The sequence below is a fragment of the Vigna unguiculata genome, chromosome 4 (assembly GCF_037176805.1).
Source record: "Vigna unguiculata cultivar grain cowpea cultivar isolate G323 ecotype 2 chromosome 4, ASM3717680v1, whole genome shotgun sequence".
Lineage (NCBI taxonomy): Eukaryota > Viridiplantae > Streptophyta > Magnoliopsida > Fabales > Fabaceae > Vigna > Vigna unguiculata.
In genome coordinates, this window is record NC_140795.1 from 20473438 (window position 1) to 20500813 (window position 27376).

Here is a 27376-nt window from a genome sequence, read left to right on the forward strand (position 1 = left end):
AGATAAGTTTAATTTAAAATATAGAAGTGTAGGCAAACTTCACCTCACCTTCTTAAATACCTATGTATTTTTCTTCAAATCATCAAGGAAAATTATTCCACAATTATATCTTGTTTTGTAACATGGTCTTAGAACTCTAGGTTTTCCTGGAGCTCTGGTTTCGGTTCTTGCTTTCTGTGGCCTTCATTGCTACATTATTATTCATCATAGTCGACAACCTTCATTGCCATTTTATCTTTAGAGGAGCATCCTTAATTGCTGCAGTTTTCTGTGCTCACATTCATCAAACCTATTGTTGATCTCTTCTTCCCAAAGACTAATTCTACACCAAAAAAGGAGGATTCCAATTTTTCACAAAAGATGGCAGAACAAGACTAAAGAATCTCCAATGGTGGAAGGTCTCAATAGAGAGGAGATAAAAAGACTAAAAACTCTATTGCAGATGTTACCTTCCTTAAAACTAAGTCTTTTTTCTCTGAAACCACATAACAATGTCCAGGAGATCTTGATGACCAATCTGAGTCCTTTATTATGTCTGTTGAGAATAAAGAAAATAGGGTTTGAGATTAATCTCCTTGTGTACAATTAAAGAGAGTAACTAAAAATAAATAGAATAAATAGAAGATATTGTTTGATATTGTGATTAACAATATCTAACAATATCTTAATAATATCTACAATGTCCATAATTGAATCACAAACCCAAGAAATTAACTTTGGGTCATAATTAGAAGCTGAAACTGATACAAATTTCTCCACTGAGACCACTGGAGTACAAGGAGAAACCACCCACTGTACAAGACCTGTCCCAAGAGATGGTTCAAGATTTAGCAATGTCTACACAAGGAGAAAGAGCATTGCAAACATGCTGCAACTCCATGAATTCAACCCTAGTTCTGAGGGAGAAAATGCAGAGAGATCTGAACCAAACAATGAGGAAACACTTGACTCTAAAAATGGCCTTGATCTTCCAATAACCATCCGGAAAGGCACCAGAAACTGCCCAAAAAAACATTTCTATCCTCTATCGAATTATGTTTCTCTTGATAGATTATCAAGTAACCATAAGAGCTTATTGTTAGCATGAATTCTGTTATTTGTAATAATGTTGCTTAAGCTTTAACAAAGAAAAGAATGGAGAGATGCCATGAAGGTGGAGATGGAAGCATTGCAGAAAAACCATACATGGGAAATCATGGACAAACCTAAAGAAAAGAATATTGTTAATTGCAAATGGGATATTCACGATAAAATATAATGCTGATGGATCTCATGAAAGGTACAAAGCAAGGTTTGTGGACAAGGGATACACTGAAGCTTACGGATTAGATTACGAGGAGACTTTTGCACTGATCGCCAAGATGAATACTTTAAGGATCTTGCTGTCCTTAGCTGCCCACTTTGATTGGAAACTTCTATTTTATGATGTTAAAAATGTGTTTCTTCATGGAGATGTAGAGGAAGAAATCTACATGAATATCCCCTAGGTTTGAAGGAGACAGACAAAATAAGGTGTGCAGCTCTGAAAGGCACTTTATGGATTGAAACAATCTCCTAGAGCCTAGTTTGGGAGGTTCTCCAAAGCTGTGAAGAGATTTGGCTAAGCAAAGCCAAGGAGATCACACATTGTTTACCAAACATTCGGAAAAATGGGAGGTAACACTTTTTTTAGTTTATGTTGATGACATTATAGTAACTGACAATGATGAAAACGAGAAGGAGAAACTGAAACAGAGACTCTGATCCAGGAATTTGATCTAAAAAAACTTGGAAGATTGAAGTATTTCCTAGGGATTGAAGTAGCATATTCTAACCAGGGAATCTTTATATCCCAACAAAATATATAACTGATTTGTTGATAGAGACAAGAACTATTGGGTGCAACAAACCCACTTCAACTCCGCTGGATCCTAATCACAAGCTACGTAAAACTGAAGAGGAACCAAAAGTAGACAAAAAGATGTACTAGAGACTGGTTGGAAAATTAATATATCTAGCACACACCAGGCCAAACATTGCCTATTCGATAAATGTAATCAGCCAGTTCATGCATGAATCGAAGGAATCTCATCTTCAAGTTGCTTACAAGATTTTGCACTACTTGAAGGACAATCACAAAAAGGAAATTCTGTTCAAAAGGAATGAACAACTTAATCTTGAAGCCTACACCGATGCAGACTATGTTGGTTCTCTTGTTGATAGAAGATCAACAACGGGATATTGTACTTTCCTGGGTGGAAACTTAGTGTCTTGGAGGAGTAACAAACAAAACATGGTGGCTTGATCTTCAGCTAAATCAGAATTCAAATCAATAGCTCATGGAATATGTGAGTTATTATGGATAAAAATTGTCTTAATTGACTTGAAGATTAATTTGGCAGGTCCCATGAAACTCTATTGTGACAATAAGTCTTCAATAGACATTGCACACACTCCCACTTGGACCAAGGTTCAAGATAAGACTAAAAAAAAAAGAACACTCAAAGGTGCACCAAACTCAACACTCAAAGGGGCAATAAACTCATGGCTGAAACATAAGTCTATATTCTCAATGTTCATCCCTTTACAAGAGGTGAGGTGGTTCCCATATATAGGCCTGGGTAAGGGACCTAGAGGGAATTACAAAGCATGTTTCTAGAAGTTAGGGCAACCTAGGGGGTCACAACCTTGCCTCTAAGAGCAAGTACTTCTAGAAGGTCAAAGATGACCTCCCTTGGCTTCAAGATCAGTACCGTGTGTGTGAGCCATTTGTCCAAGGTCCTCTCCTCTAAAAAGGAGTCTCAACATCAACTAAGGAGTGTCCAAGAGGAAACTTATGAAATAAAAGAGGCAACATATGTCTAGGTACGCTAATGAAAGAAGAATGGCTAAATAAAAAGAAGAGAGTAAGGAGGAAATTTACCTTCTAGTTATGGTCCTTGTGATCCTCCTAAGAGGGTCCTCTTCGTCTTCATGAGGAGTCTTGGGCTCATCAATAAGTATGGTGCAATCCTTATATTACAAGTCAGTTTTATAGAGTTGAGTTAGGTATAAACCCTCATGGTGTTATAACCTATCCCAATCAAGTTCTTTGGGGCTATTATGCCACCGCTAGAGTTCCTTTTAGACCACTCAAATATATAATCTATGAAGCAATGACGCGACAACTTTGTTGTGCTTCCCCACTTTGGAAGTGTCTTGGACATGCAGTCTACACGTGCACGATGTTCGACATGGTTTATTAAATTGGACATGGTGGTGATTTTGGACACGGTGACGCGGTCCACTCCTTGGACACGTGTGTCATTGAAGAATCACACAAAAGTGAATCCAATCTAGAAGATATGAAAAGGCACAAACACCATATATGATTCATAGAACAATCACTCAAAAATAAAAACAAAAGAAAAGAGGAAGAAGAATTTTTTTTTTTGAATTGAGGAGAGAAAGAACTGATTGTTGCAGGTATAATGAAAAGCTACGAAAGAAGAAAAATTGTTAAATGTGCTGCTTGTGCACTTAGCAGCTTGCACACCTGCTCTCTTGAGGAAGGGAGGCTGGCACATTAAAACTGTTTTCTTGTTTTAAAGGAAACCTCTTATTTTCAACTTTCCTTTTAAGTAAACTGTTTGCTTTTTCCTTCCATCCGATAATAATTAATTTAAAAATAAAATATTCAAAGTTTTTTTCTTATTAGATCCCTGAATCTTTGTGTTCTTGTCCCCTATCCGTACTTGTGCTTCATAGTATATAATCCCACATTCAAGATGTTCATTCTTTGATGTAAGAGTTGTGTTGGAGATCGCACATCAACTAGGAATAAGGTTAGATTATAATATATAAGTGATTGTAATCCTCAGTTTATAAGTCAGTTTTATAAAATTGAGTTAATAATACATATATACAAATTTGTCAAACTTGAGTGTTTGCATAAACTCGTTTGTAGGTTCATAGCTCAACTCGTATAAGCTTCAATTGTAAACTTGTGAGAGTTTACTTCACATTAAAAATATATTAAAATACCTATAAATAATATATTAATTTAGATTTATATTATGCTATAAACATCTTTTTTATTTTTTTTTACTATAATGTTATTGTTATCATTGTGAATCATATTATATATTATTTTTAAGTAGTTTTTTACATTTTTCTCGCACTATTATACTTTTATCCTTACTCTAGTTGATTAAATTTATATTATGCACCAAATAAGAAAAAGGTGTTGCACTTAAATGGAGGCCCTACTATCCAAAATAGCAAGAGGGGAATAAAAAAAAACTAAATGGAACGCACTAATTTGTAGCTCGTGTCGCCTATCTCTGAAACGGACAAGAGAAAGGAAATATGAGGTGGTGTTATTAGGACTACAAGAAAGAATTTTTGGAGGAGATGGTGCTCCTATTTGTTGTTCTTCTCATTTTATGCAGTAAAAACCTTCTATTACTTTCTCTTTTCCAAGAAATTTGGTTCGTAACCGTAATTTACTCTCCAATAGAGATTTCATGGATAGGTCAGTTAGCCTATTCCATTAATTGGTGTTCAAAATCTTACAGTTCTGCCAAACAGCCAAACTCATTTGGATTCAAACAACAATAAGATGCATTTTGACTTGGTGAAGTTTTAGAAATAGTCCTTTACACGTAAGCCGAAGTATGTTTCTTCCACCTTCCCTGAAATTCATCAGTGCGAGAATTTGGTACATTATGTCATCTAATCACGTGGGCTGGGCAGTCCATGCCCTAGTTTTATTAGAACAAGTGTCGCAACATGCGACATGTTATTTGTTCTAATGACCGTCACATGAAGATCATGATCCAGAAGTTCTGGTGGAAGCTATAGGCTAATCAAATTGCTCAAAACCCAATGGTTTTTTGCCATCAAGGTGTACCTCCAGAAACAGTGCTCAGCGTGCGTACAGATCCTTATCTTTTCATGACACTTCTATCTAAACCAAGATCTATCCATGACAATAATGGCTTTTTTCAATGGTGAACCAGCCACACAGATTTATGTGTAACATCATTCCTTCGTGTATCTCTTTCATTTTGGCTTTACAATTTAGATTATACCTTACCCTCTTCCCTGTGTCCTTTCTCTTGTTATTAATTGTTTCTGAACAAAAAAATAATACAGAGTAATTATGATCATGGCAGATTTACAACCATTGGCTCTCCAATATTAAGGATTGGTGTATAAGCAGACAACTATGGTGGGGACACAGGATTCCTGTGTGGTACATTTCTGGAAAAGACAATGAAGAGGAATATATAGTTGCTAGAAATGCTAAGGAAGCACTTGAGAAAGCTCGCAAGACATATGGGAAGGATGTAGAAATATATCAAGATCCTGATGTTCTTGATACTTGGTTTTCAAGGTAGTTTATTTCATATATCTCTTTCAATTTTAGATGCATCTGCATGACTTTCTTTTTGTACATTCTAGAAATGAGAATTCTGTCTTGTATCTATCCAGTGTTTATAAATGTATTTAGGTTTCCATTTTGCACAATATAATGTATGGGGATTGAGTGTACGCCATGGCATTTTTTATTTATGCTGCTAAACATACTGTGTCCTGTACTTGGTAGATAGATTCACACATTTCTTTTTTGTTTTCCGCTTTGTTCTTTTTTTGTGCTCCATATTTGTGCTTTTTATGCCCCATCCCCTCACATGCATTGAGATTTATTCTATTGCCTCACCAATTACAGATAATTGAAGTCTACGGACTCTCTCTCTTCTTTTCTTCTTTGTAAATGGCAATTTTCCTTGTACTTTTCTGACAAGAAAGACAACAAACAGAAATAGGGAGTGGAGAAAAGATAATAGGCACAGGAAAGAAGAGAGCAAAATACTATCCAAAAGTTAGAGCATGACACCATGGACTTCCATTTCTATTTCCAAATTCTCTATAAGATCTCCCCCATTTCCTCTTTTCTCCATATCACAAATTTCTTATAGTGTGTTCCCTATTTCCTCTTTAGTAATTTCATTAATGCTTGTAATGATGTTTCTAAATATGCATGTTGAGGGATTTGGCATCTTTGCACCTTTTATTTCCTCTTAGTTTCTTTACTTATTCAAATATACTCCCATCTATTTGTAAACTCTTATATTCATGTTTGTGTATTATTAAAAAGTTCTACATGTCTTGTAAATTTTGTCTTTCGGCGTAAAGTTGTTCTAGAATTATGTATTTTCTTCTGCTAATCGGATTATGTACTTTGAAACGGGTGAATGAAAACAAATGGTATGTTTCTTTTTGGAAGAATTGCTGAAAACTTTTGGAAGGATTTTTCATTAGGCATTCATAACCTAGATATTAATGTATAAACTAAAGAATATTTTGGTGTTGTTTGAGATTTTTTGTTATGACAATCATTGGTCTTCTATAAAGTATTTTGCTTAGCATATTTTCCTTTGAGTTTCAATTTTTTGAGCTATCATGTGTACGTTAATTGTATTGAAGTTGATCAAATTGTTTGATAAAATTTTAAATTATTTTTTGGCAAAATCTTAAACCTTATGTGGTCATTTTCAGTTTGAAACCTGATTTATTGGACATGTTAAATTTCTTGTGATTTTTCTGTTACTTTTTTGGGCTAACTATAAACTCATCTTTTATCAGTGCACTTTGGCCTTTTAGTACCCTTGGATGGCCATCCACATGTGCAGAGGATTTTAAGCGATTCTATCCTACTACAATGCTTGAAACTGGGTATGTGCTTCTAATTCTTAATGCCGGTAATGATTTTATTTGATTGAGAAAAAAATGAAGATCAAAGTGTGTTACCCTCTGGAAAATATAATGTTGATATAACTTAGCCTTGAAACAAGCTATTCTACAATACATGTCATCATGTTGCTGACTAAGTATTTATGTCATCAAAGTGTGTTACCCTCACGAGTCACGCACCAATCGACAATCCTCCAGGTGGAAACATTACTTGTCCACTTTGGAATATCCACAATCCTCCAGGTTTCAGAGACAACATACAACTCTAGAGTAAACTACATTGCTTCTTTATATGTGCTCGTGCCCATAGTTCTAGTGGCCATGGTGGTGTTTTGCTAACTTTCAATGTCAGAATTGCCTCAAATTCAGTCACACTACTTATGTATGTATTTTTCGTTTTGATTCATCCTTTCAACCCCTTGAATTTTTTGTTCTCTATGATCCGACCACCAATCAAACTCTACACGTCTCTACCATATCCTCCATACTTCATCTCAATCCCGTTTTTTGCCAGTCTTGCTATTGCTCCTGCATCTACTTGTCTTGCCTCCAATGTGCCCACTACTATGCTTGCCAATTCATCCTCTCCAAACCCTTCTACTACTTGGATCCCTTATTCTAGAGCCTCTTTCCATGTTATTGGAGAAACTCAAAATATTCAATAGTTCAACCATTTTGATGGTGTTGATCAAATTTACATTGGCAACAATGAAGGTTTGAATGTTCTTGGTCGCTTCAGTTCTGTCTTGATATTGTTTGGCATGACCATGTGTGAGGCTGATCATTCTCTCTGCTCCTTTCATTCCTTTTTTGGCAAGTGTGTTTACCTTGTTGTTTCTGTTGATGACATTATCATCACGGGTGATGATCAGACTGGAATTTGACAACTCTAAGAGCACCTTTAACAGCAATTTCATACTAAAGATTTGGGTCCCTTAAAATATTTCTTAGGCGTTGTGGTCCTTTTGATATTCTTATGGATCCCAATATGAAGCTTCTTCCAAGTCAGGGGGAGCCATTGAAAGACCCAAAAAGATATCGTCCCCTAGTAGGTAGACTCAACTAAGTCACCATCACTAGACTTGACATCACTTTCGTGATTATTGTGGTAAGCCAATTTCTAAATACTCCTAGTGATAGCCATTGGGATGTTGTGACATGTATGCTTCGATACATAACAAAAAGCTCAAGGACGAGGATTATTGTATGAAGACAAAGGCAGTACTAAGATCACTTGTTACTGTAATGCAGATTGGGTAAGATCACCATCAAATAGAAGATCAACTTCTGGGTACTGTCTTATTGGAGGAAATCTTATTTCATGGAAAAGTAAAAAGCAAAATATACTTGTCAGATCTAGTGCAAAAGCAGAATATCGTTCCATGGCAGTAACCACTTGTGAGCTTACGTTGATTGTCATTTCATTTGAGAAAGGATTGTTTCTAGAGACATCGAGACTGAGTTCGCTAAGGGGACCTTGAATTGATTATATTTGTAACAAGCTTGGTACATACGACTTATATGCACTAGCTTGAGGGGAAGTGTTAGATATATTGTGCTTTATGTTAATTAGGGAAACAAAACATTTATTGTTTATTGGGGAAACATAGATATTGTTTGATATTGGTAGATATTGTTGATATTCTTTGTAACAATATCTTTTATTTACCATATTTATGTTTGGTTGTCATATATACTTGTATCACTCTTTATTATAAATATATTCACCCTATATCTATTTTAGACACAAAGGAAATCAACCCTATGTAGTTTTTCTCTATAACAAGAACAATCAAATTCTCTAAATAAGGAAATAAAAGTATGCTTAAATGAATAGCAAGATTTTTAAGATATTGTTCTAGTAATTACTAAGGAGATATTGAGGATATTTTAATCCTAAGAATCCTCCATTTTTGAAATTTCTAATTGCAACGTTGGCTGTAATGCTTTACTCTAGTTCATTTCATATTTATGATTTTAGTCTTAGAAATTTGCATTAATTATGATTTTGGTTCCCAAAACTTTAAAGTATCTTTTCTAGCTCTTTAAAATTTTAAAAAATATGGTTTTAATACCTAAATACTAGATTTGGAAGACTAAAATAAACTTTTTAGGATTTAAGGTTTAAGGACAAAAAAAAAATGTTTTTAGTGCTCAGGGATTAATCTCGTAGTTTTTCTTTCAATTTTAAGGGACTAAAACCTTTTTAAAATTTTGGTCTAAAACAAAGTTATTCCAAATTTCAAGGATTAAAAGCATAATTAAATCTATATTCTATTTCTCTACTATTTATTTCGTTGTGTAGTTCTTATAAAGTGATACTACTTTTTACATGTTGGCAGGCATGATATATTGTTCTTTTGGGTGGCAAGAATGGTGATGATGGGGATTGAATTTACGGGAACCGTTCCATTTTCTTATGTTTATTTGCACGGGCTCATCAGGGATTCACAGGTGATTTCAAGTTATACATGTATTTTGGTTTCCAATTTTTTGCACGCTACAATTTCTTGAGCACCTCCCATAGTATATTTGCTTTGGAACAGCTTTGCAGAATGTACAAAACTCATGTTCCAAATGCAAGGGATGTGCCACAAGAAAATTGTGGAGTGTAGATAGAAAATTACTATGGTGTTACCAAATCTTGTATTTTATGTAATGGCTTTGTAAATTGAAAAACTTTATGATACTATTACTTAATGAAATATATGGAACAGTTCAAACTTGGCAAGTCATGTGCTTCCCTTTTTATTTTGCATAGTCAAAACTTATTTTGCAAGTGTCAGGTATCAGCGTTTTTATTGGTTTTGAAATATTGATATGTTCAATTACTATACCAGCGATGTCATGAGATAACTCTGAGCTCTCTAATCTTCTAAGGTTTAACTTGCTATGTCTCTTCGTTTAGGGTTCTCCTCTTGGTCAATACAGTTGAAAACACCTCAAGTGTTAGGCATCAATCATTTTAGCTGTTTTGGAATCTTGATTTGTTCAGCATCAATAAATAGGATGGAGAAATAGAGTGTATTCAAGCTAAAATTTTGTTCTTTTCATTGATGTATATATAGGAGTTTACAAAATAAGGCAAGGTACTTACCTTAAACCCTAACCCTGAGGCTGGATACATTGAAAAGAAAAATAATAGGTCGCATGCATTATGAAGAGTTGCCTAATTGTTAGAATACAGTTGCATCTCCTCATTTTCACAAAATTTTTACTCTTGAAGGAGTTGTTTAATCCCCACAAGTTTACATGTAGCTATGGCCATAGGTCTAGCTTCAACTCTTGCACTTGATCGAGCAAAAACAATTTATTTCTTACTATTTCAAGCTATAAGATCTCACGTCAATTTGCATCATAATACCCAAAGAGTTGATTATTTCCTTTACTCTCATACAACAATCTCTATCCTATGGTCCTCTATAGATATTTGGGAATGTGAATCATAGCATTGTAGTGATCAATGTTAGGGTTTGTTAAAAGTGGACTTTAAGCCTAGCTCAATCCCACAAAACTGGCTTATAACGTGAGGATTGCACCCACTTTATATTGTGAATTGGCCTTATCTCTAGTCGATGTGGGACTTCCAACACACCCTCACGTCGAGGTATATTCATCTCATGCGTGGGACAAGAAATTAGTGGGTGGTTTGTTAGCGGCCCGAGATAGTGGGTGGCACAAAATGTCCAAGAAAGTTCGCTAGGATAGACTTTAACTTGGTTCTGATACTACTTGTTAGGTTTACAGAGAGAGTTTCACTGGGGAGATACAATACCAATGAGACCTGAGCCCAACCACATAAGGTATTGACTCAACTCCCATTGGGTAAGAGAGATTAGGTCTTTGTTATAGTGATGTAAATGAGTTTTGCCACCAACTTGCTATATCATTCTAGTTTGGGAAAAGTTCACCTTGGTGTCGCATCAACATTTTGATTTGGATTCATAGGACTATGAGCAGGCTTTCAATCTATGAAGCACAGACACGAATACGAACACAACATGGACACGAACACGAGGATACGACTAAATTGTAAGAATATAGGACACGAACACGACAATATATGTATATATATATATATATATTAAATGTACTAATAATACTTAAAAGATTAAACCTAGGACGAATGACTAGGATTGTGGCCAACGAAATATACAGTAAAGCATATATATGAGTAACATAATATGAAATTTGAATTAATAAAATAATAAAAGGTATACAGGACATGTTATTTTGACGGAGGAGCTCCTTCCAAGCTATATGACTAAAGTCAAGATGGAGACCTCCAAGGAAGATGGGTGTTTGGGGTGGTGAGATAGTGGCTCCTCCTCCTAGCTATATGACTCAAGCCAGGGGAGAGGCTATGGTGGTGTTTAGTGTATTCTCAAGAGAGTTTGGGCCAACTCAAGAGGAGAATGGCTAGAGGAGACCACATGGGGTGTTTTAGCCTTTTGGTGACCAAAATGAGTAGTATGGCACAATTTCGGCAGCATAACATTACTCAATTCATAAGCGAACATGGGGTAAACACCTCTATTTATAGAGTTAGGTGTCTCCAAAGTAGACCAAAAACCCTAAAAATGCTACCTTGCACCAAACCCTAGAAATCCCATCTTGGTGAAGGAGAGCATGACATGTGGCATTCTCCACTAGGAAAGTGACACATGGCCACTACCTTTGTAAGAAAACTCTCCACTAAGAGCTTGCCATGTGGCCACCATGTCTAAGCTAGGGTACAAATTTAATCACCTAAGTTTAGCTTAAGTTAGGCACAAACATTGTCCTAGAACTTAAGCAAGATTATTCAAAAGCCCTATACTATTTGGCCCTTAATACAGGGCCTAAAAGAAATCCTGCACTACATGATTCTTAATACAAGGTCTAAATTCCTAATCTACTAGAGATACTCCAAAATGGCCCAATAGATAGAGCTTTGTTTTACCTTGCATAGATGATTGTAACTCTTCTTGAAAGTGCTTGGGCATGGCTAGGGGGTATGCCATCATATTTTCCTCTTCCTTTTTCCTTTCTTCTTTCTTCTTTTTCGGTGTTATTCTTCATTGCTTTATGCTATGGCTGCAATAACCAAGTTTTTCCTCACTTCAAATCTTACTTCTTTTCTTTTTTTATGCATTTTTAGTGTTTCCGGTGTTATTCTATCATTTCTAGATTTTGTCCGCCATTTCCTTTTTCATAGCTTGAGACTATCATTTATGGAGTTTATGTGATTTTTCGATTCTCCTTTTTTTTTTAAATTGAGTGTATGATACGTGTGTCCAAATGGTGGACCGTGTCATCGCAGCAGTGTCCGAAGAGTTGATTGTGTCTCACCTTTTGAACCACATTGGACAGCGTATTATCGTTCACATGTTATGTGCGTGTTTGCGTCAAAGACGCTTCGGAAATACGGAAGCACTTAATGGTAGTCATATCTTAGCCTCATATCTTGCAATTTGGAAATCATGTCTCCTAAGTGTCAACAACATATTTTCTTTGTCAAATGATGACACTTTCATTAGATAGCCTAGATCTTTGGTTTGAAAGGAGCTGAATAAATGCTTTTTTAATTGGGCAATTTTAGTGATATTAGTTCTTTTAATAAAAATCTGATCAACATAGACCATATGATAAACACTCTTCCTAGGAGAAGTATTTCAATAAAACACTAAATGATCTCTCTCTCCATTTCAATCCAAAAATCTGCACAATATGACTAAATTTATCAAATCAAGTTTGAGGTGATTATTTCTGGCCAAAGAGAGACTTAAGTAATTTACAAACTGAACTAGACTCCCTCTAAGCAACAAATATGTGAGGTTGCATCTCTTAAATTTTCTCTTCCCTATCACCATGAAGAAAGACATTTTTTAATGTGAAGTAGGTTAAAAAACCATTGGGAAATGGGAACTATAGTAAGGAAAAGACAACCAGTGTTGATCTTAGACTAAGAAGAAAGAGTATCATAGTAGTTGTGTGGCTATAAATCTAAGTGTATCCCTTTAGCTAATGGGTGAGCTTCAAGTCCATTGATTTCATCAATCATTGTGGGAAGTCTCACATCGAAAAGTGATAAGGCCAATTTACAATATATAAGTACGTGCAAACTTCACCTTTCAAGCTAGTTTTATAAAGTTGAGTCAGACTTAAAGTCCACTTCTTATCATGGTATCAGAGCCATAAGTTAAAGCCTATTTTAGCAAAAGATTTATTTGTTGGGACTATTATTACATCCACTATCATGCCAATGTCTAGTCTCATGCACGAGATGCATATGCCTTGGTGTGAGGAGTGTGTGTTGGAAGTCTCACATCGGCTAGTGGTAAATTCAATTTATAGTATATAAATGGGTGCAAACCTCATGTTGCAAGTCGGTTTTGTAACGTTGAGTTAGACTTAAAGTCCACTTCTTAACAATCATGGCTTTTCATCATCTCAAATGACCAGAGTCTCATGAACGTTGTTAGGAACAACAATGGTGGACAAGCAAATAAACCATGATAAGATAAAAAATTTTAAACAAGATGTATATTGGGAGTAGATCAAATATTGTTTTTGATAGCAATAGGTCAAGCATGATCAAAGTCAGGAAAAGACAAGGAGGATGAAGGATCCATGGTATGGGAATTATGCTGCACCAAAAGGGAAGCTATACTAATTGTAGATTTGTTATCACAATATAACTTCAAAGGTTCATCCCACTTTATCTTCAGGTCTTTGGGTGTAAACTTCAATCATAGAAGTTGACATATTCCTTGGGCCATTACTTGAAAATTTGCTGCAGCACTTGATCTGGCTACTACATTCTATTTTTGCTCCTTCCAATTATTGGGTTTCCACCAAGGATGTTGCAGTATCCGGTAGTTGATCTCCTATCCACAAATGACCCCACATATCAAGAAAAAGCTATACAATGGCTTGATTAGGAACCCATATGTGTCTAGTCAAACTCAACTTGCATATATACTCACCAAAGGGTTGAACTGCATTAACTTTGAAAGAATTATATTTAAGTTGGGAATGAAGAATACTTACTCACTATCTTGAGGGGGATTGTCAAAATGATGCTGCTCATTATGTATTTTAGGAAGCTTTTTATTTTACCCTTGCTATAATTGTAATCTTTGTTACAGGATTGTCTTGATATAAGAACTACGATAGTGTATTTAAAAACAATCCCATAATTACAAGGATTTGTTTCCTTAGAATTAGCTCTCTATATTTCTTAAATAAACAATAGGCTCATGTATTTATACGTCTAGTGACCTAGTTATTGAAATATAGAAGAAATAAATTATTTGTTAGAAGTCCCATATCGACTAGAGATAAGACCAATTTATAGTATATAAATAAGTGCAAACATCACCTTACAAGCCAGTCTTGTAAGATTGAGATAAATCCACTTCATAACATTATTCTTTCTAAATCTGAGAGAAGTAAAATAAGGAAACCCAAAGTATACTAACTTTCTTAATTGGGTATCATCATATCTATGTATTATTTTAATATATAAATTGAGCACATGCTTTTGGTAGAAATTCTAAGTGTATGAAAAATTACAAATTGATTTTATAAAACATAAAACACTAAAATTATTTTTTTGTCAAAGAGCATGAATAGTGACACACTTAGTTATGTAATTGTTAGGTTTTTTAAATATTTTCTACAAAATCATTTTGTAAACATGGCTGGGTTTTAAACTTATGAACTTTAAGGTTTAACCTATGCATGTCTGTAAACTGATTATGTAACAATTGTATTATTTTCAGGGGAGAAAAATGTCTAAAACATTGGGAAATGTAGTAGATCCCCTTGACACTATCAAAGAGTTTGGGACAGATGCTTTACGTTTCACACTAGCTTTAGGCACAGCTGGCCAGGTTTGTTTTGCTGTATTCTAATTGTAGACCGTTGTTTATTCCATGAAAAAATTGATTATCTTAGATGCAGATGGCATGCTATTTTTCTCTTCCAGGACCTTAATTTGTCGACTGAGCGGCTGACCTCCAACAAAGCCTTCACAAACAAATTGTGGAATGCTGGCAAATTTATATTGCAGAACCTGCCTAATGAGAATGATACTTCTGCTTGGGAAAAAATATTGTCTTATAAGGTAGGGACAGTCTTAGCATCAAAGGATTGGATAGCTAACCCTCTCCCCTATTTTTAATGACTTGTACAGGTTTAAAAGGATGACATCCCAGTTAGCACTTTGTAAATCCCCTCTTTCTTATTTCGTCACTTTCTATAAAAATCTTATGTTCAACTTTTTTCTCTTTAGATAAAAGAAGAAATTAATTAAGATGGAGAGAAAGTTACAAAGGGAAAGGAATAGTACAAAGCACAAAAAAAGGAGAAAAATGAATGTAAAATCAACTAGTTGCATCAAACTGTAGCACATGTTGGACATTGTAACAAAAGTTAGCCTCTTCCTACCTAAAACTAAGAATTAAATTAGAGACCTCAGATACGCAACATTCAACGTGAATATTGTTGGTAAAAGAAACAACACAATCAAGAGAACGAGTTAGACGACTAATGGATAACAAGTTAAAAGGTAACCTAGGGACATAAAAAACATTATTAATGGTTAAAGAAGGAAAAAGTTTAACAGTGCCAACACCATGAGATGATACTCTAGAGCCATCAGCCAATGTAACAAAAGGTAAAGGATTAGGAAAGGATAAAGAAGAGAACAAAGATTTGTTACCAGTAATATTATCAGTGGCTCCTGAATCAAAAACCCAAGAACCATGAGAAGAAGATTGGGTCAAACTAGCAAAAGATGTGCCTGTGTGTGCAATAGACGTAGTGGAACTAGAAGACTGTTGATCCTTATACCATTTGAGAAATTTGTTGAACATAGCAGGTGTATCGGATGAAACAAAAAGAGGATCCCCAGAAGACTGAGGTGTGGAAAGATCGTTCTGAACAACTGCAGCAGATCGAGGAGGAAGACCATGTAATGCATAACACTTGTCAATCTTGTGACTTGGCTTGCCACAATGTTCACACTCATGTAATGCATAACAATAGTCAATCTTGTGACCTAGCTTGCCACAATGTTCACACTTAGGACGCCCTTTTCCCTGTTTGCGAGGGCGAGTCCGTTGAGATGCCAATGCAGAAGAATTATCAACAAAAGTAGGTGTATCAGTGTTGGGTTTTTCTGGTACACGCAATAGAGTAGAGCAGGTCGATGTCAAGGTGGGGACAACTGGGGAACCCAAAATCTGATCACGAATATGTGAATATTTATCAACAAGTCCGTATAATGCCCCTAGCATGAAGAACTTTGGTCGTTGTGCGATCTCTGTGGCAGGGTCGGGGAAAGGAGGCAATAACTCATTGAACTCATGAAAAAGAGCATGAATTTTGCACATATAATCAACCATAGAGGCTTGATGTTTAGAGGCAAATAAGATTTGCAAATTGAGAACAGACACCATAGAGACGTTGAGTATCATTGGTGTATAATAACTTGGCATGCTCCTAGATTTGAGCATACGTTTCGTAGGAACAAAAAATCTGCTTTAGCGAAGGAGTAGGAGTATCCTTGAGAACCACACATAATTGAGCATCAATTGTGTCCCAACAGACATGCTCAACAAGAATGAGAGAAGGTGCTTTTGGGGCAAGATGATCAAAGATACCTCTGACTCTTAAGCCATAATCTAACTTCTAATGACCATGTGGCATAATTAGGGCTAGTTAAGTTGTCAATGGATAAGTGCACATTAACATAGTTAGTGTAGACGGAAGGATCAGATGTAGCACTTGCAAAAGTGGAAGTAGTAGAAGAAGCGGAAGAAGTGGAAGAAGTCATGCCTCAAAGCAGAAAACAAAGTTGCAATCAGGTGAAACCTGAAAAAAATTGTGAAAGAGGCTTAGGACTTAGGGCTAAAGGCTAAGGGTTTAGGAAAGAGGAACTACTGCAAGGATCCCTTCTAAATCATGGATCGTCTAAAGCTCTTGATACCATGTTGAATATAGAGAAAATTGGGATTGAGATTAATCTCCCTTGTGTATAAACCACACATAGGGTAATCTATTTATAATAGAGAGAGGTATAACTAAAAAGAGTAACTAAAAATAAATACAGTAAATAGAAGATATTGTTTGATATTATGATTAACAATATCTAACAATATCTTAACAATATCAAACAATATCTAAACAATATCTTAACAATATCAAAAAATATCTAAACAATATCTAACAGTTATTAATAAAATGATTTTTTATTTCCTTACATTTTCCAACAAATGGTATATATCTTTTTAAAATCATGAAATGCATAATTAGGAATAGATAGGGTTGTTGAAAAGCTTTTGGGAAAACAATCATCAGATCCTTCACTTATATAAATCATAAGTTGTGAATCAATACAAAGGGAGAGAAAAATTTTCAAGAACTTGAATAAAAAAGGAATGTTACCTTGGAAGTGAATCCAATCGAGTGGAATGTCATTTGATGTGAATCCCATCGGGTAGAAGAAAAAAGGTGACATGGTTTTTATTGAAGCCCAATTGTCATAATTTCAACTCAAGAAAATGGGTCACTTGCAGATTTAGATCGGCCAACAAGCATGTTTATGGCTGCACTATTTTAGTTTATTTTATTTTTATTTTTGTTTCAAATAATTGTGGGAATGAGATGTTACAATACCAACCATGTGAACGACTAGCTATAAGTGGTGGGTTGAATGCTATTGCTTTTAGGTGACTTTTGGTTGCTACATTTACAGTTACAATCAACTATTAAGTAGTGGGATCATTATTAGCTTAAGTGGATTTTAATTGCATTTGATCTTTTGTAATTCTGATGGCTAAAGCTTGTATATAAGCTGAACCATTTTTATTGTTAAGAAGTGAACTTTAAGCCTAACTCAACCCCACAAAACCGGCTTGTAAGGTGAGGTTTGCACCCCACTTAAATTGTTTTATCTCTAGTCGATGTGGGAGTTCTAACACATCTCCCTCACGTCGAGGTATATGCATCTCGTGCGTAGAAATAGAAATTAGTGTGGTCCGTTAGCGGTCCGATAGCATGTGGAACAGAATGTCCAATAAATCTCTCTAGGATAGGCTTTTTAAACAATGGCTCTGATACCATGTCAAAAAGTGGACTTTAAGCTTAACTGAACTCCATAAAACTAGCTTGTAAGTTGAGATTTGCACCCTAGTTATATACTATGAAATTGCCTTATCTCTAATCGACGTGGGACTTTCAACATTTATCAATGAGAAAAGTTGAGTTTTATTTAGAAATAATAAAATTGATCTCTTTTATCTTAGTGAGAGTGATTCTCCTATGTTCTTGAGTGATTCAAAAATCCTTGAGTTTTATCAAAGGTCCTTCATCCCTTTGTGTGTTTAAACTCTTAGGCTTATCTTCCATCCTTGGAAGTGTGACGTCTATCATTCCACCCCATTTCTTATCTATTTCCCATTTCTCATTTTAAATAATGTTTCAAATTTCTTGTTTATTAGCATTCCAACCTACATAGATCCGTAAAATGAACCCACCCCTCTGGATTCACATCAATCTCTTGATTATTGGGATGATGTAATCTAAAGTTAAATGAAAAGATAAAAGCAATAATAATGTAAGAGTAATATTAAATCAAATATAACAAAACTCTCAACAAATTTCCATCAAACCTCATCCCACCTGTCATGGTTTTACTATCAGAAGACACTTTTATATACCTCAGGATTCAACCAAAGTACCACAATTACATTTGCATTAAGGATCAAGGAATTTCCTCATGACGCATAATGCAAATGATATGTGAAGTCTAGTTATGGTAAGGTAATTTGGCTTTTTCGCGAGAGTTTAGTATTCCTGGATAAAGGATGGGCTTCCCTTATGATATGGCACAAGTTTTGTGTTGCTAACTTAAGAATTATACTTGTTACTTAAAAGCTAGAATAAAAGTTGTCTTCATGCCCATTATTTATATAAACAGAAGGAGAGAATCCCTTGATTATTATACAATCGAACATTAAATGAAAAGATAAAAAGGGTAATATTGTAAGAATAGTACTAAATGAAATCAAAATAAATCTTTGTCAAATTCCCTCAAATCTTCAAAGACTCTCAATATGAATATTAGTAGTTTAAGAATTATACTTGTTGCTTAAAAGCTAGAATAAAAGTTGTCTTCATGCCCATTATTTATATAAACAGAAGGAGAGAATCCCTTGATTATGATACAATCGAACATTAAATGAAAATATTGTAAGAATAATACTAAATCAAATCAAAATAAATCTTTGTCAAATTCCATCAAATCTTCGTGGACTCTCAATATGAATATTAGTATTAACTCTACAGACATGTGAAAGTGAAGCAAATAATAAACTAGGAAAGTTAGTATGATCAATTTATTGTGACATTTATCATTTTAATGCAGGATGATTAGTTAATATTCGTCCTGCAGTTACTTCTGGCTTGGCGGATGTTTGCTTAACACTCAACATATTGTCTTACTAAGACTTTTTTTGTGTCCAGTTTGACAGTGAAGGCACTGTGGTTAATCTTCCTTTACCTGAGTGTTGGGTGGTAAGGAGTTTTTGTTTTTAATTTTATATGTTGATAATGTTGCTTGGCTGTGATAATATTGATTCATTTTTTTAGGTGTCAAAACTTCATTTGCTCATTGAATCTGTCAGTGCAAGCTATGACAAATTTTACTTTGGAGAAGTAGGACGAGAAATATATGACTTCTTTTGGGCTGATTTTGCTGATTGGTATGTTGCTTTTATACTAGTTGTACTATGTGTTTGTGTTTCTATTGGTGATCTTTGTGGGTCTTTGCGTTGGTTTTGAGTAATGTTCTCTGATCTTTTAGGTACATTGAGGCTAGTAAAGGGCGTCTTTACCACTCTGGAGTTGGAGGCAACTCTGTTGCTTCGGTGGCACAGGCTGTTCTGTTATATACTTTCGAGAACATACTCAAAGTTCTGCATCCTTTCATGCCATTTGTAACCGAGGAGCTGTGGCAGGTAAATTTGATGCACTCTATATATAATGCAGCACAAAAAACAAAGTTATGGTGATGCTTTTGTATGTTTCTACAATTTCTTGCTTTAAGGTTGATGGGACTTATTATTAAACATATCTCTGATGATGTTTTCAAGTCTTTGCCATTCAGTTAAACTATGTTGTCTATTCAGTCAAACTATGTTGTCTCCTAAATAAACAAATATGCATGAATTGAATCTGAAGAAGATTAGGCTTCTCAGAATCACAATTGGGGTTTTTAGCTTCCCCTTTAATAGCAATTTTTTTAGGGTTGTTTCTTCAAGTACTTGGATGTTGGATACTTATCTCATACGAATAGTAAAATTCTGTCTTGTAAACTGTAGATGCATGTTTCTTTGATGTATAGAAATACCGTATATGCTAATAAGCCAGTTCAACACACTTCCTCTAAATCTGTGATTTTTTTTCAGAGCTGCTTTTTACAATCTTGCACCTTTTTCAGCATCTGTTTTATTTCCACTGATTGTTTGATACTCCATTCAACTCGTCTACCCCATCCTTTACAAACAAGAAAGAAACTAACTGTATATACTAATATTTGAACTATTAAAAACAATAATATTTTTTTATTGATAATAATTACAACAATTACATTGCTATCATCTCTATTTGTAATAATCAAATCCTTTAACGGAAATAACAATATGCTAAAATGAATAAAAAAATTTTGAAGATATTTTTCCCTAACTATTATGGAGATAATGAAAATATTTTTATCCAAACAATTTGTTATTTACAACACTCTCCCTCAAGTTGGTAAATGAAAATCAATTATTCTTAACTTGCCTACAAGAAGATCTTGGAGTTTGCCCCTTAGTGAAAATGTTTGCTATTTCAAGCCCTGTAAGGACATGGGATATAACCACTAAACCCCTTGTCAGGACTATCTTTAATGAAGTTCCTGTCAATTTCAATATATTGGATTCTGTTAGTGATTTCGTGTTAATTAGGGAAACATAGCATCTACTGTTTATTAGGGAAAATAGACATTGTTTGATATTGGTAGATATTGTTGATATTGTTAATTGCAATATCTTGTATTTACCATATTTATGTTTGGAAAATTGAAGTACTTTCTTGGGATAGAAGTAGCTTACTTGAAGAAAGGGATATTTATCTCCCAACGAAAGTATGTTATTGATCTTCTCAAAGAAATAGGTATGATTAATTGCAAGACTACTGGAGTTCCTATAGAACAAAACCATAGAATTGGGAGTGATGAAGGTAGTCCTACAATAAATAAAGGCCAATATCAAAGACTTGTTGGGAAACTCATCTACTTAGTTCACACCAGACCAGACATAGCCTATGCTATGAGTGTTATAAGTTCGTGCATGCATGATCCAGGGGAGAGACATTTATAGGCTGTAAACAAGATCCTTCAATAATTGAAGAAAAGTTCAGGAAGGGGATTACTGTTTAAGAGTATTGAATATAGGGATAATAGGGATTGAGATTAATCTCCCTTGTGTAGAAAATACACATAGGGGTTGTAATTATAATAAAGAACATATGGGCTAAGCCCAAAATACATATGAAGAATAATAACAATAGAAACAGAAAATAAGATATTAAAGATATCTTAACAAAGAGAAATGAAAAATTAAAAATGGAAGTATATATTAATACGGATTATGCAGGGTCTATCATAGATCGTGTTAATTAGGGAAACATAGCATCTATTGTTTATTATGGAAAATAGACATTGTTTGATATTAGTAGATATTGTTGATATTGTTTATTACAATATCTTTTATTTACCACATTTATGTTTGGTTACCTTATATACTTGTATTACTCTTTATTATAAATACACCCTATGAGTATTTAAGACACAAGGGAAATTAACTCTAGAGTTTTTCTCAATATTCAACAGATTCTATCATGCTAATGGCAGACTTGTTATTACATGAGGATGTCGACCTTTATTTTAAGGTCATCAAGTATTCATCGAGAGTCCTACACACACATCTTGAGCAAGGGCTCAAAATTGAACTTCTGTACCACAACGAGATACTCTATCCTATTGTTTGGTTCTCCAAGTCACTAGACATCCTCCAAGAAACATGAAGTACTCAGAAGTAGATTTTGTCAATGGCAAAACCTACATAGCCTGCATTAGTATATATCTTAAAGGTCAAAGGGTCTTCTTTCTTGAAAATAGCCCATTTCCTGGGTTTGACTTCAAGTATTGAAGAATTTTGCCCATTGCTTGGCTGTCTTTTTCTTGCATCATGCACCTAGCTTACCATGCTGACTGCATAAGCAATGTCTAGTCTCGTATTTGATAAATAAGTTTTCCTAGCAATCCTTAATATTTTTTTTATAGGAGAGTTCTCTTCCCTTCCAATTCTATGATTTTATTCAATAGGAACTCATGACATTTTTCATCCCAGCTCACCAATTTCTTTAAGGAAATCAAGTATATATTTTCTTCGGAAAATGAAAATCTCCTTTTCTGAATAAGCACCTCTATTCCAAGGAAATATGTATGTTTTCCCATAATTTTCATTTTAAATTGGGCTGCCAATTCATTTAAAAATTAATTTCTATGTTTCATCATCTACAATAATCATGTCATCTACATGGACCAACAATAATGTAAGTTTACCTATAACAAAGTTCTCTATGAATAAAGTATGATCTCCTTGGTTTTGCCTATGTCCTAAGGTAACCATTGCTTTTGTAAATTTCTCAAACCATGCTTTTTACAATGCTCGTAAATATTTCTCTTCCCAGAGTTTCAGTATTCTTCATCAAACATCTTGCTTTTGCACACCACAAATACAAAATGTATCTAATAGTAATTATCAAATCCTTTAACATGAGGAAATAAAATATGTTGAAATGAATAGGAAGATTTTGAAGATACTTTCCTAATTACAATGGAGATGTTGAGAATAATTTTATCTTAGTAATATGCTATTTACAACACTGATATTTAGTAATTTGCATCCTTTGTAAAAGTTCGTTTTGCTAGAATTTAGGTCCCTAATTATCTCTACTTTTGATTAATAAACAAAGATAACACACTTGTGATAATATCCATGGAGTTTGTGTTTCGTATGTTAAATGCATATTGTTTCTAGGAAGCGGTACACACTAACTCTTTGCCTATATGGAGACTCTGCATAAGAAGGAAAGTCATTTCTACTCGATCAATTCCAGCCAATCTCCCTATTTTCTCTCTTTGTATACCTGCCTTTAAATTCAGCAGTATTCTATCTCAATATTTCTTTAACTATAAGATGGAAATGCTATGATATATATTTTTTTCTTTTGCCAATAGGCACTCCCAAACCGGAAACATGCTCTTATTGTATCACCTTGGCCCGAGACTCAACTTCCAAGGAACATTGGCTCTGTAAAAAAGTTTGAAAATTTGCAGGCTTTGGTTAGTTTATATCTTTATTTTCTTCTCTTAACCTTTCCAATATTTCTTTGGAACATGATTCATTTACATAATCATACTATTGGTTAGTTTATGTCTTTTTATTGTTATTTTCTTTTTTTCGTTTTCTAGGTTAGAGCTATCAGGAATGCTCGAGCAGAATATTTTGTTGAGCCAGCAAAACGTATATCAGCATCTGTGGTTGCAAACAAAGAAGTTATAGACTATATTGCTGTAAGTGTGGTTACTCCTCATTTCTCTACCTACAATATTTAAGAAAATGAATACGAATTGCAATTTTATTTATCATCATGTGATTCTTTTCTTTATTTTAATATGTAAATCGTAAGTATGCTTTTGATTTAGATTTTGTTATGATATATGGGGGTAGGAGAAATCAGGTATAGTTAGAATATTAATGAGTTAATTAGATACTTATGGTGTTAGGCATAAATAGGTCTTAGAAAAAAAGATTAAAAATGTGGAAGAGGTTCTCATTATTTCAACCCACTGAAAACAGTGAGGAAATGGAGCATTTTATATAAGATGCATTTTGGATACAAGTGTGCCCATACATATAACAAACTAACAAAAAGGACAGCTGGCACAACAAACAAGCGAATAATCTAGGATTAAAGAAAAAGTAATATGTTAGGTTTCTTGATGATACAAACTTGATCGCGTACAGAACACAATCAACACACGAAGAACACAAACACAAACCTCTTGTATTATTTCTCCAAACACTGAACACGTTCAGGGAAACTATGTTCCCTCTCAGGACTTTCTGACTCCTGTTTACACAAATCAAACAGAAAAACACCTCCTCCCTCCAAACAGAAACTCCTTCTTATTTATGTAGTCCTCCTAAAAACAAAGACTCACATCTCCCACCAAACCACTAACTGCCTACACCCCCGACCAACTAACTGTCTATATTTTTCCTTCTAACATACACCTTTAGTTTCCTAACATAATATTTTCCTATTACACGTTATTGTTCCCTGATAATTGGAAATAAGGATTGGTGAGGGGGTGTTCATTTTAAAGATTGAGCATTAGCTCTTTGCGAAGTGAAGAGGAAATCCTTAGAGGAGAGAGTGTTCTATTTTTCTTTTCTTTTTCATTCTATCCAATAAAATTCTTTATTTTCTAACTCTTTCCAATTCTTGGTTCCTAACCATTTCCTCTTTACCTTTTCTTCTTTCCGTCTACCTTCTTAAAAATTAACCTGCCCCATATTTGGAGGAATCATTTTATTTCTGGGCAACACGGGAACTGTAATCTTGATGCAGTTAATAGATTTTCCCTCTGCTCTTGTTCTTGAGATATATACAAAGTAATGTTTTGGTGTATCTTATTTTTCATCAGGAAGAACGAGAGGTTCTAGCTCTTCTCTCTCGGCTGGATTTACAAAATCTTGAATTCACAGATTCTTCTCCAGGCATGATTTCTACTGAACTTTTTGCACTCCATGGTTGAAAATTAAATTTGTATCATTTTTCTTATGTCAATTGTTTATTGGCTCTAAATAAATACTGGTGGCTGAAACAATGTCACGTAATATACTTCAGGAAATGCAGATCAGTCAGTTCATCTCGTGGCTGGAGAGGGACTGGAGGCTTATCTCCCTCTGGCCGATATGGTTGATATTTCTGCAGAAATTGAACGACTTTCAAAGCGTCTTTCCAAGATGCAGAAGGAGTATGATGCATTAAAATCTAAACTCAATTCTCCTCAAGTATGAAACGATATATTTCTTACCCTCATTATTTTAATGTGCACAAACCCTTGTTCCATGACTTATTTATGCTGCTAAAGTATCAAAATCAGATAATATAGATAGATACGAAATGATTCTAAACAAAGTGACCAAAGGTAGCAAAGTAGTGTTCCAAATTTTTTAACAGTATTTTGTGAGTGTTCCATATTTTTTTAACACTATTTTTTAAGATAATATAAAATCTAAGATGAAGTGTTTGGATATCCGAAAACAACTTGGAGTATTTTGAAGTATCCAAATCTCACATTGAGAAATACAATACAGTATAAGGATGACTTTTTCAGTATTAATTAAAATAAACTACTGAAGTTGCTGAGTATTGCCTGGTAATATTTTTGTTTAACGGCTTTCTAGTTTCCTCTAGTACTAGTGCTTTTATAAAATTATTCTAACTTGTATGCACAAAAATACAACAGTGTTTGCCAAATTTCTTATTGCTGTGACTTGCTACAGTTTGTAGAGAAAGCACCGGAAGCTGTGGTCCGCGGGGTGCAAGAAAAAGCCACAGAAGCAGAAGAGAAGATCAATTTAACAAAAAAACGACTTGAATTACTGAAATAACGTTCTATTATTGTCACAATAGAACGTTTCAGCTATCGATTAAGGCCTGTTGTGTCCAATTTCATGCCTTGTTGTGGACAATCAACAAGCAACAAAATCGCAGTCTCTCTCTACTTGGCATCATCACAAGGGAATAGATAAACAGCTTCTTGGAATTCTTCAACAGTTTTGCGAAAAAGTAATACCTTTTAGTGCCAAAACATTTCGGTTCAGATTATCGCAGATACCATCAACATTTATTTATTATACAATCACTATAAACAAATTGAATATATGCTGCTCTGTTGAGTTGTCTGTTTCAGATTCGGTTTTAGTTCGTAGAAATTTTAGGGTTGATATTGGAGTAACTGAGCAACTTTTGATTGTCAATTCAGTAAAACACAAAAATACAACTTAATCAGGAAACTTGGATAATTGTTAGCCAGACAGAAGAATAAAAAAAAACGCGAGGTATTTCTTTTACCATCTCCGTACTTTCTTCCATCTTCATAGAAAATATACAAAAATGCATGAAGTTTACTTAACTTTAAGGTATATTTAAAATGAAGTTACAAAAATGTGTTAGTTATAGAATATCTTATGTGCATTAATGCTCGTGAGTTTACTTAGCTTGTTTATTTTAATTTAATTTCATATTACACCTCTTCACATTTTAATATATATATATATATATATATATATATATATATATATATTTGTATACAAGATGGGAAAGAGATGATAAACTGAAAGATATAAAATGTTATTGTATATAAAGCTAAGTCTAAGTTTATTAGTAGGTCAAGTACAAATTTTACTAAGGGTATTGATTAGACGACTAACCTATAAAGTATTAAAACTTTATCTCCGAACAAAGAGCAATTATGAGCTCAAAACTACAAACATTGAGATGTGTTTATCTTCATTAAGATCATCTAAATTAAGTGGATTATCTAAATGATTGTGTTTGACTAGTGCAAGTGAGTGCATATAGTGGAGATCGTCAATCGTTAAATGTACATTATTCAGTGGGAGTTATATGGGAATTTCTTACTGCACCCGATGTTTTTTTCATGCACTCCATATTTTTTAAAATTCTAATTATTGTTTAATTATAGTTTTGGATCGTACAATATGTAGATATTTCAAATTGTATAATCTCTAATAAAAATTTATATTTTGGATTTTTCAATTCATAAAAATTATTTGGTAGACAATCTGTAATGCAAATTACATTCTAGATTATACAATTTGTAATAGAAAATTACATTTTGAATTATACAATCCGTAATACAAATTTGGAAGACAATTCGAAACACAAATTACATGTCAGATTATATAATCTGTAATGCAAAATTACATTTTAGATTATACAATCCATAATACAATTTTGAAAGACAAATTCGTGAAAGACAATCGCCCTAGTTGTTCACTCCCGTCGCTCCTCACTTTCATGTGAAATGGCCTAATATATACACGACTAATTTTAACGCTTTGTTTGGGATTTGCTCTAGTCTAAGCTAGGGATGACAACGGGGCGGGACGGGGACGGGTTTCACTATCCCATACCCATTCCCGTAAAAAAAGTTCATCCCCATACCCAAACCCAACGGGTATCAAACTTTTATCCCATCCCCACCGGGTAATGGGTATAATCTTGTACCCATACCCGTACCCGTTTTCTTACTACTTTAATATTAATTTTAATTAATTTTTATAAAATAATAAAAAATTATGGTAAAGGAAACATAATATTATCAAATATTCAATATTAGGAGTATGGTTATTTTTTCGATATCAAATACTTTGAAATAAATTATAATTGTTTACATTTTATATTAAAATACCAAATAAAATTTAATGAGAACCAAAACATTTATTAAATTTGCAAACATTAA

The 27376-nt window shown here is 34.1% G+C and overlaps 1 protein-coding gene across 2 annotated transcripts in view; it reads left to right on the forward strand.

The window, feature by feature from the left end:
* The window catches only part of EMB2247 (protein EMBRYO DEFECTIVE 2247), a 53240-nt gene extending 27278 nt beyond the window's left edge, over positions 1-25962 (forward strand). Inside the window, exons 15-27 of one of the 2 annotated variants that reach the window (XM_028067540.2) lie at positions 5136-5356; positions 6610-6699; positions 9060-9171; positions 14484-14594; positions 14690-14827; positions 19231-19281; positions 19357-19469; positions 19571-19724; positions 23054-23158; positions 23288-23389; positions 24527-24599; positions 24730-24896; positions 25392-25962. In XM_028067540.2, the coding sequence (XP_027923341.2) occupies positions 5136-5356; positions 6610-6699; positions 9060-9171; positions 14484-14594; positions 14690-14827; positions 19231-19281; positions 19357-19469; positions 19571-19724; positions 23054-23158; positions 23288-23389; positions 24527-24599; positions 24730-24896; positions 25392-25499 (1545 nt within the window). In that variant the 3' untranslated portion in view covers positions 25500-25962. The other variant, XM_085672505.1, reaches the window with a different exon arrangement.
* The last annotated feature ends 1414 nt before the right edge of the window (positions 25963-27376 follow it).